The sequence below is a fragment of the Scyliorhinus canicula genome, chromosome 21 (genome assembly GCF_902713615.1).
Source record: "Scyliorhinus canicula chromosome 21, sScyCan1.1, whole genome shotgun sequence".
NCBI classification, from domain to species: Eukaryota; Metazoa; Chordata; class Chondrichthyes; order Carcharhiniformes; family Scyliorhinidae; genus Scyliorhinus; species Scyliorhinus canicula.
The window spans coordinates 69,852,515-69,871,773 of record NC_052166.1 but is presented as its reverse complement, the minus strand read 5'-3'; the positions used below and the strand labels follow the sequence as shown (position 1 = coordinate 69,871,773).

At 50.9% G+C, this 19,259-nt stretch overlaps 1 protein-coding gene across 1 annotated transcript; it reads left to right on the top strand.

Annotated features, from left to right (window-relative positions):
• Nucleotides 1–957: 957 nt before the first annotated feature.
• On the top strand, nt 958–3,571 carry LOC119955576 (putative uncharacterized protein BRD3OS). Its single transcript, XM_038781903.1, has one exon. It carries the CDS (start codon nt 986–988, stop codon nt 1,361–1,363), a length of 378 nt encoding a protein of 125 aa, XP_038637831.1. The 5' UTR covers nt 958–985; the 3' UTR covers nt 1,364–3,571.
• The last annotated feature ends 15,688 nt before the right edge of the window (nt 3,572–19,259 follow it).

The following is a 19,259-nucleotide window of genomic DNA, read 5'->3' as shown; positions in this document are numbered from 1 at the left end:
GGGTTGATGCCGCGGTGTGGCTGGGGTAGAGGATGTTGGTGACGGCTGTGGGTTGATGCCGCGGTGTGGCTGGGGTAGAGGATGTTGGTGACGGCTGTGGGTTGATGCCGCGGTGTGGCTGGGGTAGGGGATGTTGGTGACGGCTGTGGGATGATGAGTATATTTGTACAGACACTCTGGCCTGGGGCCCATTCTTCTCCCCCTCAGACTGCAGTGCAATGGACCATGTTATGATCACTATTACCGAGTGGCTCCTCAGCACAGCCTCATTAGGTACGCTGTCCGACCCGCCCACGGCGGGTTTCCCGCTGTTTGGACTCACTGACGGGGGGTCCCCGGCGGGTTTCCCGCTCTCCCGGCCGCCGGCGCCGTCTCGCTGTGAAAACTCCGCCATTCGCTGCGGAGAATCAGAATCCATCAGCCCCCAACCCAAAAACGGGGACGCGGTTGCCATGGCTGGGGGGGGGACAGGGCCTGGTTGCCATGGCTCCGGGCCCGGTGGTTGCCATGGCCCCGGGGGGGGCGGGGCGCAGTTACCATGGTCCGGGCCGGGTGGTTGCTATGGCTCCTCGGAGGGGCGGGGCGCAGTTGCTGTGACGGGGGAGCGGGGGGGGGGGGCCTGATTGCCTTGGCTCTGGGGGGCGGGGCCTGGTTGCCATGGCCCCGGGGGGGCGGGGCCTGGTTGCCATGGCCCCGAGGGGGGCGGGACCTGGTTGCCATGGCTCTCGGGAGGGGGTTGGTTGCCATGGCTCCGGGAGGGGCGGGGCTTGGTCACCGTGGCCCCGCGGGGGAGGCAGGTTGCCATGGCTCTGGGGGGCGGGGCCTGGTTGCCATGGCTCCGGGAGAGGCGGGGCCTGGTTGCGTGACCCCGCGGGGGGAGGCAGGTTGCCATGGCCCCGGGGCCTGATTGCCATGGCCCCGGGGGGCGGGGCCTGGTTGCCCTGGCCTCGGGTTACCATTGCTCTGGGGGCGTGGCTTGGTTGCCATGGCCCCGGGGGTGCGGGGCCTGGTTACCATGGCTCCGGGAGGGGCGGGGCCTGGTTGCCATGGCTCCGGCGCGGGGATGAGCAGTGCAGCGGCGGGCAGCCGGAGGCCTCTGGCGGAAAAGGCCATGTCTGAGGCCTGGGCCCGGCTCCGCTACCACGACACCTCGCTGCTGGTGTGGAGACAGCAGCAGCAGCAGCTGGAGCGGCGGGTGCTGGGCGCAGGCCCGGGGCCCGGGCCCGACAGCTTCCTGGCCCGCAGCCAGAGCGGCTGGTACCGACAGTTCGGCAACCAGCCCATCCTGGTCCGGGACCGCAGCAATCTGAGCCCCGGGACCGCAGCCGGACCAGGCCGCTCCCGCCTCTGCTCCCTCATGTGAACCGGACCGGAGTCAGCACCACAGCCGGAGTAACAGCTGGAGTAACCCTCCCGGGAGTAACAATCAGCCAGAGTAACAATCAGCCAGAGTAACAATCAGCCGGAGTAACCCTCACCGGGAGTAACAATCAGCCAGAATAACAGCTGGAGTAACCCTCCAGGGAGTAACAATCAGCCGGAGTAACAATCAGCCGGAATAACAGCTGGAGTAACCCTCCAGGGAGTAACAATCAGCCGGAGTAACAATCAGCCGGAATAACAGCTGGAGTAACCCTCACCGGGAGTAACAATCAGCCGGAGTAACAATCAGCCGGAATAACAGCTGGAGTAACCCTCCCGGGAGTAACAATCAGCCGGAGTAACAATCAGCCGGAATAACAGCTGGAGTAACCCTCACCGGGAGTAACAATCAGCCGGAGTAACAATCAGCCGGAATAACAGCTGGAGTAACCCTCCCGGGAGTAACAATCAGCCGGAGTAACAATCAGCCGGAATAACAGCTGGAGTAACCCTCACCGGGAGTAACAATCAGCCGGAGTAACAATCAGCCGGAATAACAGCTGGAGTAACCCTCCCGGGAGTAACAATCAGCCGGAGTAACAATCAGCCGGAATAACAGCTGGAGTAACCCTCACCGGGAGTAACAATCAGCCGGAGTAACAACCAGCCGGAGTAACAGCTGGAGTAACCCTCCTGGGAGTAACAATCAGCCAGAGTAACAGCTGGAGTAACCCTCAGCAGGAGTAACAATCAGCCAGAATAACAGCTGGAGTAACCCTCACCGGGAGTAACAATCAGCCGGTGTAACAATCAGCCGGAATAACAGCTGGAGTAACCCTCCCGGGAGTAACAATCAGCCAGAGTAACAGCTGGAGTAACCCTCCCGGGAGTAACAATCAGCCGGAGTAACAGCTGGAGTAACCCTCACGGGGAGTAACAATCAGCCGGACTAACAGCTGGAGTAAGCCTCCCGGGAGTAACAATCAGCCACAGTAACATTCAGCCAGAGTAACCCTCACCCGGAGTAACAGCTGGAGTAACCCTCACCCAGACTAACATTTAGCCAGAATAACATTCAGCCGGAATCACCCTCACCCAGAGCAACACCCGGAGTAACTCTCACCCGGAGTAATATTCAGCCAGGGTAGCAGCCAGAATAACCCTCATCCAGAGTCACCATCACCCACCCAGAGTAACAGCCGGAATAAACCTCAGCCGGAGTAACCCTCACGTGGAGTCACAGCCAGAGTAACGCTCACCCGGAGTAACCGTCACCCAGAGTACCAGCCAGAATAACCATCACGAGGAGTACCAGCCAGAGTAACCGTCACACGGAGTAACATTCAGCCAGAGTAAACCTCACCCGGAGTAACAGCTGGAATAATCCTCACCCAGAGTAACAGGCATCCGGAGTAACAGCCAGAGTAACCATCACCCGGAGTAACATTCAGCCAGAGTATCCCTCACCCAGAGTAACATTCAACCTGCGTAACCCTCACCTGGAGTAACAGCTGGAGTAACCCTCACCTGGATAACGGTCACCCGGAGCAAACGTCAGCCGGAGTAACAGCCAGAATAACCGTCACCCAGAGTAATGCACATCCAGGTGAACCGGGAGTAATCCACATCTGGATCTAAACCTGCAAGTATTTAGTCCCCAGGGAATTCTGCAACCTCGGAAAGTACGTTTGGAGTAGTTAGATCAATGTCACTCCACATCTGGATCACTAGCCAGAGTGACTCTACATCAAAACCAGGTCCCAGCAGATGTCACTTCATCAGCATTTGACTTGTTAGCAAATCCGTTGTGCAAACGTAGTGCAGTTGAAAGCAGCAATTGTGAACAATTCAGATCAAACTGCCGCCAGTATGTGGGCTTTAAAGTCACAGATTGTTACTCATTCCCTGCGTGCACATTCCCAGGAACAGTTATTGATTTATTTATTTATTGATTTCCTTATTTATTGAATGCTGAAATCTTGGGCTGCAATGAGTGAGTTTCTGGAACGGTACAGAACAAAGTGTGCAAATATGTAAAAGAAAACACTTTTGAGAAAGTCTGGCCTGAAACCTGAGATTTTCTTCTCAATTTCAGATGCACTCTGCCCATGTCCAGTGATCAGACTAAGCCGGACTCTGAGAATGCACAGAATCTCTGCTCCAGAGTTTTGAGCAATTGTTTAAATAAATGACAGGTTTTATGGTTGAACTTTAGAGTGGAATTACAGTATTTAAAAAGTGTATTTATCAAAACTACTACTTTCTCAACAAAACCCCGGTATTTGTTCTGATGATCTTTACTCATTCAGCACTAAATGATTTATGTACTGAACTATACTTCCAAAACTTTTCTGCCTCTCCTCTTATCTCCTGTCATTTAAAACCTACCTAATATCTAGAACATAGCACATACAGTGCAGATGGAGGCCATTTGGCCCATCAAGTCTGCACCAACCCACTTAAACCCTATCCCCATAACCCAATAATCCCTCCTAACCTTTTTGGTCACGAAGGGCAATTTAGCATGGCCAATCCACCTAACCTGCACGTCTTGGCACTGTGGGAGGAAACCGGAGCACCCGGAGGAAACCCACGCAGACACGGGAAGAACGTGCAGACTCCGCACAGACAGTGACCCAGCGGGGAATCGACCCTGGCGCTGTGAAGCCACAGTGCTATCCACTGCTACCGTGCTGCCCCAAGTATCTGCCATTGGTATCAAGGCATTTTTTTTATAATTCTGCTGTGAAGCGCTTGAGAATGTCAGTTACTTTCAAAAGACATTGTTATAGAATTTACAGTGCAGAAGGAGGCCATTCGGCCCATCGAGTCTGCACCGGCTCTTGGAAAGAGCACCCTACCCAAGGTCAACACCTCCACCCTATCCCCATAACCCAGTAACCCCACTCAACACTAAGGGCAATTTTGGACACTAAGGGCAATTTATCACGGCCAATCCACCTAACCTGCACATCTTTGGACTGTGGGAGGAAACCGGAGCACCCGGAAGAAACCCACGCACACACGGGAAGGATGTGCAGACTCTGCACAGACAGTGACCCTAGCCGGAATCGAACCTGGGACCCTGGAGCTGTGAAGCATTTGTGCTATCCACAATGCTACCGTGCTGCCCAGACAGTGACCCAGCGGGGAAGTTGTTATTGTGACAGACATTCAGCTCCAACAGTATTACTGCTTTCTGCTGCTACCCCTGCTCTAGAATTCCATAATGTACCAACAAGACATCCTAACCTCTGCCCTTAAATTTATATCCTCCACTGACTGACACACTGGACATTTTCCAATTTACTTCATCTATACTGGGTATTGCAAAGCTGCAGTCTAACCTCCAGCCCTGGTGCAAAGCTGCAGTCTAACCTCCAGCCCTGGGGATTGCAAAGCTGCAGTCTAACCTCCAGCCCTGGGGATTGCAAAGCTGCAGTCTAACCTCCAGCCCTGGGGATTGCAAAGCTGCAGTCTAACCTCCAGCCCTGGTGCAAAGCTGCAGTCTAACCTCCAGCCCTGGGGATTGCAAAGCTGCAGTCTAACCTCCAGCCCTGGGGATTGCAAAGCTGCAGTCTAACCTCCAGCCCTGGGGATTGCAAAGCTGCAGTCTAACCTCCAGCCCTGGTGCAAAGCTGCAGTCTAACCTCCAGCCCTGGGGATTGCAAAGCTGCAGTCTAACCTCCAGCCCTGGGGATTGCAAAGCTGCAGTCTAACCTCCAGCCCTGGTGCAAAGCTGCAGTCTAACCTCCAGCCCGGGGGATTGCAAAGCTGCAGTCTAACCTCCAGCCCTGGGGATTGCAAAGCTGCAGTCTAACCTCCAGCCCTGGGGATTGCAAAGCTGCAGTCTAACCTCCAGCCCTGGTGCAAAGCTGCAGTCTAACCTCCAGCCCTGGGGATTGCAAAGCTGCAGTCTAACCTCCAGCCCTGGGGATTGCAAAGCTGCAGTCTAACCTCCAGCCCTGGTGCAAAGCTGCAGTCTAACCTCCAGCCCTGGGGATTGCAAAGCTGCAGTCTAACCTCCAGCCCTGGTGCAAAGCTGCAGTCTAACCTCCAGCCCTGGGGATTGCAAAGCTGCAGTCTAACCTCCAGCCCTGGGGATTGCAAAGCTGCAGTCTAACCTCCAGCCCTGGGGATTGCAAAGCTGCAGTCTAACCTCCAGCCCTGGGGATTGCAAAGCTGCAGTCTAACCTCCAGCCCTGGGGATTGCAAAGCTGCAGTCTAACCTCCAGCCCTCTTGAGATAAAGACCAACATTTAATTTTCCTTTTTACTTTTGGCACTTGTCCACACCATCATTTATTGATTTCTTTACTTCGACCCCTAAATCTCTCTGCTCCCTTGCGGTTCCTCACCTTTTACACAATATTCAGATCTATTTTTCTTTGGTTCAAAGCGGGTGACTTCACTTACACATACTGAACTCCAGCTGTCACAGTTGAATCTGTTTTTGTCCCTCAAATGTACTGTGCCATCCAGCTTGGTGGCATCAGCAAACTTTGTTCTAGGGCTATTTCATTTCCATCTTTGATAAATGTAGTGAAAAACTGAGATCTCTGTCCAGATCTCCGAGTAATAAGACCAGTAATATCGGGTCAATTTGAGAACATCTCCTTCATCTCCAAATTCTTGGCTCCCTCCTAACCAATTTCCTAGCATGTCAAATGGAATTTTTATTATTAAAAGCTTAATTAATTGATCCTCCATTGTCTATTTGAAATTTGAATTTTCTTTTAAAATGTTATGATGTATTTATGGGGCTTTATTATCTCAGTTGGACCTGATTAAGACTAACTGTGTGGAGTTTGATCCCTGCTCTGGAAGAGGCAGTCACTCTGCCTGCCTCCTCACCCAACCCGTAGTAATAAATCACAGCACTTTGCAAATAATCACCAAGGAGAGACAAAAATTACCTTTAATGTCACAAATAGGCTGACATTAACACTGCAATGAAGTTACTGTGAAAATCCCCTAGTCGCCACATTCCGGCGCCTGTTCGGGTCACAGAGGGAGAATTCAAAATGTCCAATTCGCTTAACAGCACATCTTTCGTGACTTGAGAGAGGAAACTGGAGCACCCGGAGGAAACCCACGCAGACACGGGGAGAGCGTGCAGATTCCGCACAGGCAGTGGCCCAAGCCGGGAATCGAACCCGGGTCCCCTCCGCTGTGAGGCAACAGTGCCAACCACTGTGCTACTCTGCTGTAATTCGAAAAGATGTATTTCAATTAAGTGTTTCCATTCCTTTTTTAAAAAAAATTTAGAGGACCCAATTAATTTTTTTCCAATTAAGGGGCAATTTAGTGTGGCCAATCCACCTAGCCTGCACATCTTTGGGTTGTGGGGGTGAAACCCACGCAAACACAGGGAGAATGTGCAAACGCCACACGGACACTGACCCAGAGCCGGGATCGAACCTGGGACCTCGGCGTGTGAGGCAGCAGGGCTAACCACTGTGCCACCGTGCTGCCCTAAGTGTTTCCATTCCTGATTCCTTTCTCCCTGTTACATTTCCTTAGACTTCTACCTTCCAAATCTGATAACGTGCAACCCAGAGACACTTCCAGGCCTCTTCACATTTATCCTGTACCCACGTGGAGACATATCCAAGGTCCTCCTGATCTCACCACACTGCCTGTATTGGCTCAAGGTGAAGGCTTATCACCACCTTCTGGGTGATGGACAATTAGGGATGGGCAATAAATGCTGGCCTAGCCGCCAACAACCAGCTCTCAAGGATTAACAACAAAAGATTGGCCCCTTTAGAGCATACCTATCCAGAAAACTGTTGCAATGATGAATTAAATCTCCCAACACCAGGAGCATGATTGGCAGACTCCTCTAACTGGAGTTGATTGAGACTCTCCCTAACAGTCAGTGCATGCCGAAGATCCAGTACGATCCTGACCCCGGCTCACTGTATGTGTGGAGCTTGCACATTCTCCTCGTGTTTGCGTGGATCTCACTCCCACAACCCAAATGGTGTGTAGGGTAGGTGGAATGACCACATTAAATTGCCCCCGAATTGGAATTTTTATTTTTAAACTTAAGTCAGTGCTGTGATCTGTTGTGGGTTAGGTGCAGGAGTGCAGTGTTTAGAGAACCCCAAAGTGCATCATCGAGTTCATCTGACCCACAACTTTTAATAGATTGTGGTATGGAGAGCACACGGCCCACACTACAGGAGTGGTACAGCAGCAATGGAAAAGTATTTTTTAAAGCAAAACAATGTTTATTCTATGAACTCAAGTTAACCTTTTTAAAACATACAGTGAACATCTTAGTAACCATTAATTCAAATACAACCCCCAAAGACTACAACACTAAGTAATCCTTTATGCTTTCCTTTTAACATCCATAAGACTGAAAACACCTTTTACTAGAAGCACATCATGTTAAAGTCACTACTGTTATTAGTTTTAAATCACCAGGATCGATTTAGTCTTTAGACTACAGAGAGAGATTCATACACCTTCTGGCTGTGACTGCAGTTATCCAGCTCTGAAAACGAAACTAAAACACACCCTGCAGCAAACAGCCTAAAACGAAAGTAAAAAGCTGACAGACAGCCCAGCTCCACCCAGTCTCTAACATCACTGCAGTAATAAACACCCATTTCTTAAAGGTACTCTCACATGACACCAGCCAGTTACAATCAAGCTTGATGAAACTGGTCTCAATAATTTCAGGAATATGGGGCCTGTCAGTGATCATATCCCATTTCCAGGAAATCCAAGCAAAGTCAGGAATTGCTTTGACAAGAAGGCAGATTGTTCCTGCAGGGGAGTGATGACCTGCCCCTTGCGTTGGGTTGAGATGGGACAGGAGCCCAGGAGCATTTTGAGTTAAAGAATTTGTCTTTCTATTTGTCATATGAAGTTTTTGAATTGGATGCAAGCAGAGCAGGAGTCAGAATCAAGAAACAAAATTGGATATTTAGCCATCTGCAGTGGAACATTTGACTGAAACAACATTGCAGTGGTTTCAATCAGAGCGACACGAGACGCAGCCTGTGGGCGCCTATTGAATACTGGCTGGCAACTTGACCTGTGGGAGCATGGCAGTCGAGCCTAGTCCTGTCCTTACCTGCTATTCACATACATACAGCATCATTCAGTAATAACTGGTCAGGACAAGAACCCTGGCTCTTTTCTCCCTCCTGATGCAGGGACATGTGATAATTGCAGAAGCCGGGGATCCAACTGGGCTTATTCAGCAAACACGGGATCAAACACGGCTGGTGATTAAACTCTGGACCAACCCGAGTGGATCTTCGATAGAGTCAGACAAACCTAGGTGACATTTCAGGCGAGGATGATTTTGGCGTCTCGGTGAGAAATATTCGATTAGACACACTTACATGCAGACCAATAAATATTTACATTTCCTTCAGACATTTTGAACGTGGTTATTGAATGTGTTTTCATTTTCTTTTAAGGCGGGACATTCAGGAAGCTTTGCTGCTGCATAGTTACCGACATTTAATCTGTGCCCTGCTTGCTGACGCTCCGGCCATTGCCAACAGTTTCTCCTTATTTACTGTACCAAAATCCTTCATGATTTTCAGCACCTCTATCAAACCTTGAAACCATCGTCCCATCAAATCAATAACTTGCTTTCATGGCCATTGTAAAATAGTAATGCAGGTTCAGTGAATAAATGACCTATTTGTTGCGATGTAACAAAGGCTAAAGCCAAATCTGACATGTTCTCAGATTTGAATATAGGTGCACAAAGATTGAAATCGCCACAAAACCTACTCAGGATCCTAAATTGACTGGTTATTCTCCAAAAACCTGAGCCTAAAATAGAGTTTGACAATTCAGAACTGCAGCATCACTTCACTGTCAGTGGGTCAGTACTGAGGGAGTGCTGCACTGTCAGAGGGTCAGTACTGAGGGAGTGCAGCACTGTCAGAGGGTCAGTACTGAGGGAGTGCTGCACTGTCAGAGGGTCAGTACTGAGGAAGTGCCGCACTGTCAGAGGGTCAGTACTGAGGGAGCGCCGCACTGTCAGAGGGTCAGTACTGAGGGAATGCCGCACTGTCAGAGGGTCAGTCCTGAGGGAGTGTCGCACTGTCAGAGGGTCAGTACTGAGGGAATGCCGCACTGTCAGAGGGTCAGTACTGAGGGAGTGCCGCACTGTCAGTGGGTCAGTCCTGAGGTAGTGCTGCACTGTCAGAGGGTCAGTACTGAGGGAGCATGGCACTGTCAGAGGGTCAGTACTGAGGGAGTGCCACACTGTCAGAGCGTCAGTACTGAGGGAGTGCTGCATTGTCAGAGGGTCAGTACTGAGGGAGTGCTGCACTGTCAGAGGGTCAGTACTGAGGGAGCATGGCACTGTCAGAGGGTCAGTACTGAGGGAGTGCCACACTGTCAGAGCGTCAGTACTGAGGGAGTGCTGCATTGTCAGAGGGTCAGTACGGAGAGTGGGGGTGTCAGTTACAAGGGGTCACGATTTCAAAGTGAGAGGGGGAAAGTTTAAGGGAGATGTGCGTGGAATGTTTTTTACGCAGAGGGTGGTGGGTGCCTGGAATGCTTTACCAGCGGACGTGGTAGAGGCGGGCACAATAGAATCATTAAAGAAGCATCTAGACAGGTATATGAATGGGCGGGAACAGAGGGAAGTAGACCTTGGAAAATAGGAGACAGGTTTAGATAAAGGATCTGGATCGGCGCAGGCTGGGAGGGCCGAAGGGCCTGTTCCTGTGCTGTAATTTTCTTTGTGGGAGCGCTGCATTGGCAGAGGGTCAGTACTGAGGGAGCATGGCACTGTCAGAGGGTCAGTATTGAGGGAGTGCTGCACTGTCAGACGGTCAGTACTGAGGGAGCGCTGCACTGGCAGAGGGTCAGTACTGAGGGAGTGCCGCACTGTCAGAGGGTCAGTACTGAGGGAGTGCCGCACTGGCAGAGGGTCAGTACTGAGGTTGTACTGCACTGTCAGAGGGTCAGTACTGAGGGAGTGCTGCACTGTCAGACGGTCAGTACTGAGGGAGCGCTGCACTGGCAGAGGGTCAGTACTGAGGTTGTGCTGCACTGTCAGAGGGTCAGTACTGAGGGAGTGCCACACTGTCAGAGCGTCAGTACTGAGGGAGTGCCGCACTGTCAGAGGGTCAGTACTGAGGGAGTGCGGCACTGTCAGAGGGTCAGTACTGAGGGAATGCCGCACTGTCAGAGGGTCAGTACTGAGGGAGTGCCGCACTGTCAGAGGGTCAGTACTGAGGGAGCGCTTCACTGACTATGTCATAGAAGCAGAGAGTAGCAATGGAAGAGTGTTTTTCTGATTGGAGGGCTGTGACTAGTGGTGTTCTGCAGGAATCAGTGCTGGGACTTTTCCTGTTCGTAATATATATGTGATTTGGAGGAAAATGTAACTGGTCTGATTAGTAAGTTTGCGGACGACACAAAGGTTGGTGGAATTGCGGATAGTGATGAGGACAGTCAGAGGATACAGCAGGATTTAGATCGTCTGGAGACTTGGGCGGAGAGATAGCAAATGGAGTTTAATCCGGAAAAATGTGATGTAATGCATTTTGGTTTTCTTTTAAAAATAATTTTTTTTCAAATTTTCACAAAAAAGAAAACAATAACAGAAAATTCTAAGAACAAAAAAAAACAGAACCCTCCCCCCCAAATACAAAAGAGAAACAATAAATTAACACCCGTCATTGGCAAAAAACAGATATTCAACCCAAAACAAAAACAAAGAGACAACCCCCCTCCCTCCCCGGGTTGCTGCTGCTGCTGACCTTTTGTTTTACCGTTCTGCCAGGAGATCTAGGAATGGTTGCCATCTCCTGAAAAACCCCTGCACTGACCCCCTTAGGGCAAATTTCACCCTCTCTAATTGAATAAACCCCGCCATATCGTTGACCCAGGCCTCCACGCTTGTGGGCCTCGCATCCTTCCACTAAAGAAGAATCCTCCGCCGGGCTACTAGGGACGCAAATGCTAGAACACCGGCCTCTTTCGCCTCCTGCACTCCCGGCTCCACTGCAATCCCAAATATTGCGAGTCCCCAGCCTGGATTAACCCTGGATCCTACCACCCTCGATACCGTCCTTGCTACACCCTTCTAAAATTCCCCCAGCGCTGGGCATGCCCAGAACATGTGGACTCATCCTTGTCCCGGTCATACGAGCCCTATGCAGTACCTTAAACTGTATGAGGCGAAGCCTCACACACAAAGAGGAGTTCACCCTTTCTAGGGCATCCGCCAACGTCCCCTCCTCAATCTCCTCACCCAGCTACTCCTCCCATTTATCTTTCAGCTCCTCCACCGAGGCCTCGTCTACCTCCTGCATCACCTGGTACACTTCCGAGATCCTCCCCTCTCCAACCCATACCCCCGAGAGCACCCTGTCCTGGACCCCACGAGGCAGCAGCAGGGGGAACCCCGCCACCTGCCAAACGCCCTTACTTGCATGTACCTAAAGGTGTTCTCCAGGGGGAGCCTGAACTTCCCTTCCAGCTCACCCAGGCTCGCAAACTTGCCGTCTATGAACAGGTCCCCCAGCCTCCTGCCCTGTGCCAACTCAGGAACCCGCCATCAATTCTCCCCGGAACAAACCGGTGGTTCTCCCGTATCGGGGACCCCATCGAGGGCCCCACCTCCCCCCTGTGCCGCCTCCATTGCCCCCAAATCTTGAAGGTAGCTGCCACCACCGGGCTCGTGGTATACCTCGTCGGAGGGAGCGGCAGCGGCGACGTTGCGAGCGCTTCCAGGCTCGTACCCACACATGATGCCATCTCCAGCCTCTTCCATGCCGCCCCCTCCTCGTCCATTACCCATTTACGCACCATCGCTGTGTTAGCAGCCCAATAATACCCACAGAGGTTGGGCAACGCCAGCCCCCCCCCATCCCTGCCCCGCTCCAAGAACACCCGTCTCACCCTTGGAGTCCCGTGTGCCCACACAAACCACGTAATGCTCCTGTTAACCCGCCTGAAAAAGGCCTTCGGGATAAGGATGGGGAGGCACTGGAACAGGAACAGAAACCTCGGGAGCACCGTCATCTTGACTGACTGCACCCTACCCGCCAAAGACAGCGGCAGCATGTCCCACCTCTTAATCTCCTCCTCCATTTGCTCCACCAGCCTTGTGAGGTTTAGCTTATGCAAGGCCCCCCAGCTCCTGGCCACCTGAACCCCCCAAGTACCTGAAGCTCCTCTCTGCCCTTTTCAGTGGGAGCCTCCCAATCCCCCCCTCCTGGTCCCCCAGGTGTATCACAAACAGCTCGCTTTTCCCCAAAGTTAAGCATATACCCTGAGAAATCCCCAAATTCCCAGAGAATCCCCATCACCACCCGCATTCCCCCCACCGGGTCCGCCACATACAACAATAGGTCATCCGCATAGAGCGACACTCGGTGCTCCTCCCCACCCTGGACCAGCCCCCTCCAATCCCCCGACTCTCTCAGCGCCATAGCCAGGGGTTCAATTGCCAGCGCAAAAAGTAGGAGGGACAGGGGACACCCCTGCCTCGTCCCTCGAAAATACTCCGACCACCTCTTATTCGTGGCCACACTCGCCATCAGGGCCTCATACAACAGCCTCACCCAACTGACAAACCCCTCCCAAAACCTGAATCTTTCCAGCACCTCCACTCGACCCTATCAAAGGTAATGCATTTTGGAAGGTATAATACAGGTAGGGAATATACAGTGAATGGTAGAACCCTCAAGCGTATTAAGTCAGAGAGATCTACGTGTACAGGTCCACAGGTCACTGAAAGGAGCAACACAGGTGAAGAAGGTAGTCAAGAAGGCATACGGCAGGCTTGACTTCATTGGCCAGGGCATTGAGTATAAAAATTGGCAAGTCATGTTGCAGCTGTATAGAACCTTAGTTAGGCCACACTTGGAGTGCAGTGTTCAATTCTGATTGCCACACTACTAGAGGATTTGGAGGCTTTAGAGAGGGGACAGAAGAGGTTTACCAGGATGTTGCCTGGTATGGAGGGCATTAGCTATGATGAGGGGATGAATAAACTCGGTTTGTTCTCACTGGAACGACGGAGGTTGAGGGGCGACCTGATAGACGTCTACAAAATTATAAGGGGCATAGACAGAGTGGATAGTCAGAGACTTTTTCCCAGGGCATAGGGGTCAATTACTCAGGGACATAGGTTTAAGGCGCGAGGGGCAAGGTTTAGATGAGATGTAAGAGGCAAGTTTTTTGTTTTTTTTACACAGAGGGTAGTGGGTGCCTGGAACTCGCTGCCAGAGGAGGTGGTGGAAGCAGGGACGATAGTGACATTTAAGGGGCATCTTGACAAATACATGAATAGGATGGGAATAGAGGGATACGGACCCCGGAAGTGTAGAAGATTTTAGTTCAGATGGGCAGCATGGTCGGCACAGGCTTGGAGGGCCTAAGGGCCTGTTACCATGCTGTACTTTCCTTTGTTCTTCGTTCACTGTCAGAGGTTCACTGCTGAGGGAGTGCTGCACTGTCAGAGGGCCAGTACTGAGGGAGCGCCGCACTGTCAGAGGTTCAGTACTGAGGGAGTGCCGCACTGTCAGAGGGTTAGTACTGAGGGAGTGCTGCACTGTCAGAGGGTCAGTACTGAGGGAGTACCACACTGTCAGAGGGTCAGTACTGAGGGAGTGCCTCACTGTCAGAGGGTCAGTACGGAGGGAGTGCCGCACTGTCAGAGGGTCAGTACGGAGGGAGGCCTGCACTGCTACATTGGAATACTTTAAACCTATTCAATGTCTAACATTCCTCAAGTCAGATTGCACAATGAGGAAATAATAAGAAATTGGGATAATTTACTGAGTTACCATCCAGAGGAAAATCAAAATTACCTGAAAGAATTACAGTCAAATAGAGCTGTATGTGGGGATAAATTAGGAAGTATAAAAGTAATTATGCATGATGTAGATGTCGGAAATGCTATTCAAATTAAGCAATATTCATACAGGCTGAATCCACTGGAGCACAGGTACAAAAGGCGATTGAAAGCATGCTTAAAAATATCATCAAAATGAGTTGCAACGATTGGAGCTCACCTACTGTGATGGTACCAAAACCAGATGGAATGCAAAGATTATGCGGGACTATAGGAAAAGTCAATGCAATTACAAAGTCAGGTTCAGGGGAAGCAAATTTTATTACCAAACTTGACTTACGTAAAGGATACTGGCATATACCTTTATTACACAGTGCCAAGGAAGTTTCAGCTTTTGTGACAACAAATGGTCTATATCAGTTTAAAGTCACGCCATTTGGTATGAAGAATGCGGCAGTAACATTCCAAAGATTAACCAACAAGGTCATTTCTGGACTAAACAATTGTGCCGTGTACATTGACGATTTGGTGGTAAAATGTGGAACGAGCATTTGGAACATTAAAGGAATTATTCGATCGACTACAGGAGGCTGAGTTAGTGGTAAATTTGGCTAAAGTGAATTTGCGAAAGCTCAAGTCACATTCTCAGGCAGACAATTGGACACAGCCACATGGCCCCAAGGAATGTAAAAATGAAAGCTATCGGGGAGTTTCCAACACATCAACGAGAAGTTCTGAGATTTCTGGGCATGTGGTTTCTATTGGAAATTCATGCCAAATGTCTGCAGTGTAGTTGCTCCACTGACTGAACTTCTGAAAATCACAGGAAATTTCAGTGGATGCCAGAAGGCATTTGGTAATCTGAAAACTTGTATTAACCACCGCACCAGTGATAATGGCACCTATTTATTCTAAGAAATTGAAGGTAGCAATTGATGCGAGTGAAGTGGGTGTTGATGCTGTACTGCTGAAGGAAGACGACAAAAGAATCAAAAGGCCTGTTGGTTATTTTTCTCGGAAACTAACTATTCATCAAAAGAAATATTCAACCATCAAGGAGACATTGAGTTTGGTATTGGCATTACAACATTTTTGCTAACAATTCATTGGGGACAATTGTATATACAGACCATAATCCAGTGGTTAGCACTGTTGCTTCACAGCGCCAGGTTCCCAGGTTCGATTCCCGGCTTGTGCCACTGTCTGTGCGGAGTCTGCACGTTCTCCTCATGTCTGCGTGGGTTTCATCCGGATGCTCCGGTTTCCTCCCACAAGTCCCGAAAGACGTGCTGTTAGGTAATTTGGACATTCTGAATTCTCCCTCTGTGTACCCGAACAGGCGCCAGAATGTGGTGACTGGGGGTTTTCACAGTAACTTAATTGCAGTGTTAATGTCAGCCTACTTGTGACAAGAAAGATTCTAAAGTTTTTGAAAAAGTTTAAGGATTGGAATGGAAGACTGTTCAGGTGGAGTTTATTGTACAATGATTTAACATACATGTAGCTGGAAGAGAAAACAGGACTCCTAATGATTTATCACGAGTTTGAAGTGTGAGAAGACTGGAATGTTGAGAGGTGGAAACGAGAGACTGAAACAGAGTATCCTCATGTTTTAGTTTGCATGTTTAAAATGTAATATATGCATCTGACAGAGCAATAGTCGTGTTTAGTAATGAGAAATGTTTAGAATCAACTCTGGAAAAATTAAGCCATCTTTTTATATTGCTGGTTCATTTGTTAAGGGCGGGGGTGATGAATGCAGAAATTTCAGATTTATTGTATTATAGGTATTTGATGCAGTAAGGGTTAACATGTGTGAGTGTGTTTGACTGCTGCAATCGTGTTTTAAAATAATACTGGTTTGAAAGATAACTAAGATTTTAGGAGCCAGGGATGCAATGAAACCATTGTAAAAGGCTTGGGCTAATAAAATGAAGTTCGGATTAAGGGGATTCTCTGTTGAGTGAATTAGATTTCAGCTTGGTAAAAGTATGTCATTGCTGGATGGAGCTAAGGCATCAGGCATTTTGAGAAAGTAGATCAGTTCTCAGCTCAATGAAGTCAAGCAGTTTTACTCTCACTACACTTCAGTTGAAAGAGATTAACAGTCCTTGCATGAGAACAAGGGGGAGCTGGAAGAAGCATCTTCTGGCGACATACAGCCAGAGTTTCTGCATGGGTCTGACAGGAGTCAGATCTTGTCTTGAATGCAGTGTCACGCGATCTTCCTTGATGAAAAAAACATCTCTGTAAAGCAAGTATTCCTGTGTGTCATTGGTAGTTACAGCAGATTGAGAGCCGAGATAGTTTTATCCTTGTTTAAGTGGGAAAAAAGATAGCAGTTAATGGTACAGTATTGCATTCACTGTATTAATTAAGGTGTAATTGTAAGTTAATTTCTGGTGTGATGTTAAAGATATTTTAAGACTGTTAGTCATATAGTTTGTTTTAATTTACCATATCCCTATTTCTTTGTGAAAACACGACTGGAGCCAGGTATCCTTTCCTCACAGTCTGACAAAATTAAAGTAAAATATCAGGGTTTCTGTCCCGTGTCCCAGCCACTGCTGGGGTATCATCTGAGATTGTTACAAGGGGAGGGGGCAGAGAGCGAGGGGGGCAGAGAGCGAGGGGGGCAGAGAGCGAGGGGGGCAGAGAGCGAGGGGGGCAGAGAGCGAGGGGGGCAGAGAGCGAGGGGGGCAGAGAGCGAGGGGGGCAGAGAGCGAGGGGGGCAGAGAGCGAGGGGGCAGAGAGCGAGGGGGCAGAGAGCGAGGGGGGCAGAGAGCGAGGGGGGCAGAGAGCGAGGGGGGCAGAGAGCGAGGGGGGCAGAGAGCGAGGGGGGCAGAGAGCGAGGGGGGCAGAGAGCGAAGGGGGCAGAGAGCGAGGGGGGCAGAGAGCGAGGGGGGGCAGAGAGCGAGGGGGGCAGAGAGCGAGGGGGGCAGAGAGCGAGGGGGAGAGGGTGGGTGAGATCAGTGAAACAGGGGAGAGCAGAGATGGGGAAAGCAAGCAGTGACTGCGTTATTACAGATGAAGCGTTTTTGGATTTTATTATGAAAGCTGTAATCCCCACAAGTGAACCTCACATTAGTCCCATCACAATGTCAACAACCAAAAAAACAAATGAATAAAAGAGCACGCGATACTGAGTAGGTTTAGTTTCTGTCAGGCAGCCAGTGCTGACACATTGCTTCATACTATAAGCAATCACTATGTCAACTTATATCTAACATTTCCTATAACAGAATTAAAAATTATAATTGTAAACAGCATTAAAAATATTCAGTTACTGTAAAGTTGCATGCACAATATGGAAAGGTGAGTTTCAGAGGAGAAAGAACAGATTAAGAACCCAAGGAAGCCGTGTTGGGGGGGGGGGGGGGGAAGACGATTAAGAATGTGTCCCAGGACACTGTCTGCACCTCTGAAACTGGTAAACGTTTAGCATGTCGCTCTTAATCCAACTGAGCTGCAACACTGTTGTTACAAGATTGTGTAAAAGCGTTAAAAAATACATCTGTGCCCATCTAAGAAACCAGGAATGGATCAATAAATTCCCTAAAATTAGTAACTAGGAAGATTGCAGCAAGCAGTTATTATAGAGACCGAGAGATACAGAGAGAGAGACCCAGAGAGGGAGAGAGACCCAGAGAGGGAGAGAGACCCAGAGAGGGAGAGAGAGGCCCAGAGATAGAGAGAGAGGCCCAGAGAGAGAGAGAGAGAGGCCCAGAGAGAGAGAGAGAGGCCCAGAGAGAGAGAGAGAGGCCCAGAGAGAGAGAGGCTCAGAGAGGGAGAGGCCCAGAGAGGGAGAGAGAGGCCCAGAGAGAGAGAGAGAGAGAGAGAGGCCCAGAGAGGGAGAGAGGCCCAGAGAGACACGTAGAGAGAGAGAGACAGACAGAGGGAGAGAGAGAGACAGAGGGAGAGAGAGAGACAGACAGAGGGAGAGAGGGACAGAGACGGAGAGAGAGACAGAGACAAGGGAAGAGAGAGAGAGAGAGAGACGGGGGGAGAGAGAGTGACGGGGGGGGAGAGGAGAGAGAGAGACGGGAGAAAGAGAGAGAGAGACGGAGAGAGAGACGGGGAGCGAGAGACGGGGAGAGAGAGAGAGAGACGGGGGAGAGAGAGAGAGAGACGGGGAAGAGAGAGAGAGAGAGAGACGGGGGAGAGGGAGAGAGACGGGGAGAGAGAGAGAGAGACGGGGAGAGAGAGAGAGAGACGGGGAGAGAGAGAGAGAGAGACGGGGGAGAGAGAGAGAGAGACGGGGAGAGAGAGAGAGAGAGAGACGGGGAGAGAGAGAGAGAGAGAGAGAGAGACGGGGAGAGAGAGAGAGACGGGGAGAGAGAGAGAGAGAGAGACGGGGAGAGAGAGAGAGAGACGGGGAGAGAGAGAGAGACGGGGAGGGAGAGAGACGGGGAGGGAGAGAGACGGGGAGGGAGAGAGACGGGGAGGGAGAGAGACGGGGAGCGAGAGAGACGGGGAGCGAGAGAGACGGGGAGCGAGAGAGACGGGGAGCGAGAGAGACGGGGAGCGAGAGAGACGGGGAGCGAGAGAGACGGGGAGGGAGAGAGACGGGGGGAGAGAGACGGGGAGAGAGAGAGACGGGGAGAGAGAGACGCGGAGAGAGAGAGACGGGGAGAGAGAGACGGGGAGAGAGAGAGACGGGGAGAGAGAGAGACGGGGAGGGAGAGAGAAAGAGAGACGGGGAGTGAGAGAGAGAGACGGGGAGAGAGAGAGAGAGACGGGGAGAGAGAGAGAGAGACGGGGGAGAGAGAGAGAGAGACGGGGAGAGAGAGAGAGACGGGGAGAGAGAGCGAGAGACGGGGAGAGCGAGAGAGACGGGGAGAGCGAGAGACGGGGAGAGCGAGAGACGGGGAGAGCGAGAGACGGGGAGAGCGAGAGACGGGGAGAGCGAGAGACGGGGAGAGCGAGAGACGGGAGAGCGAGAGACGGGGAGAGCGAGAGAGACGGGGAGAGCGAGAGAGACGGGGAGAGCGAGAGAGACGGGGAGAGCGAGAGAGACGGGGAGAGCGAGAGAGACGGGGAGAGCGAGAGACGGGAGAGCGAGAGACGGGGAGAGCGAGAGACGGGGGAGAGCGAGAGACGGG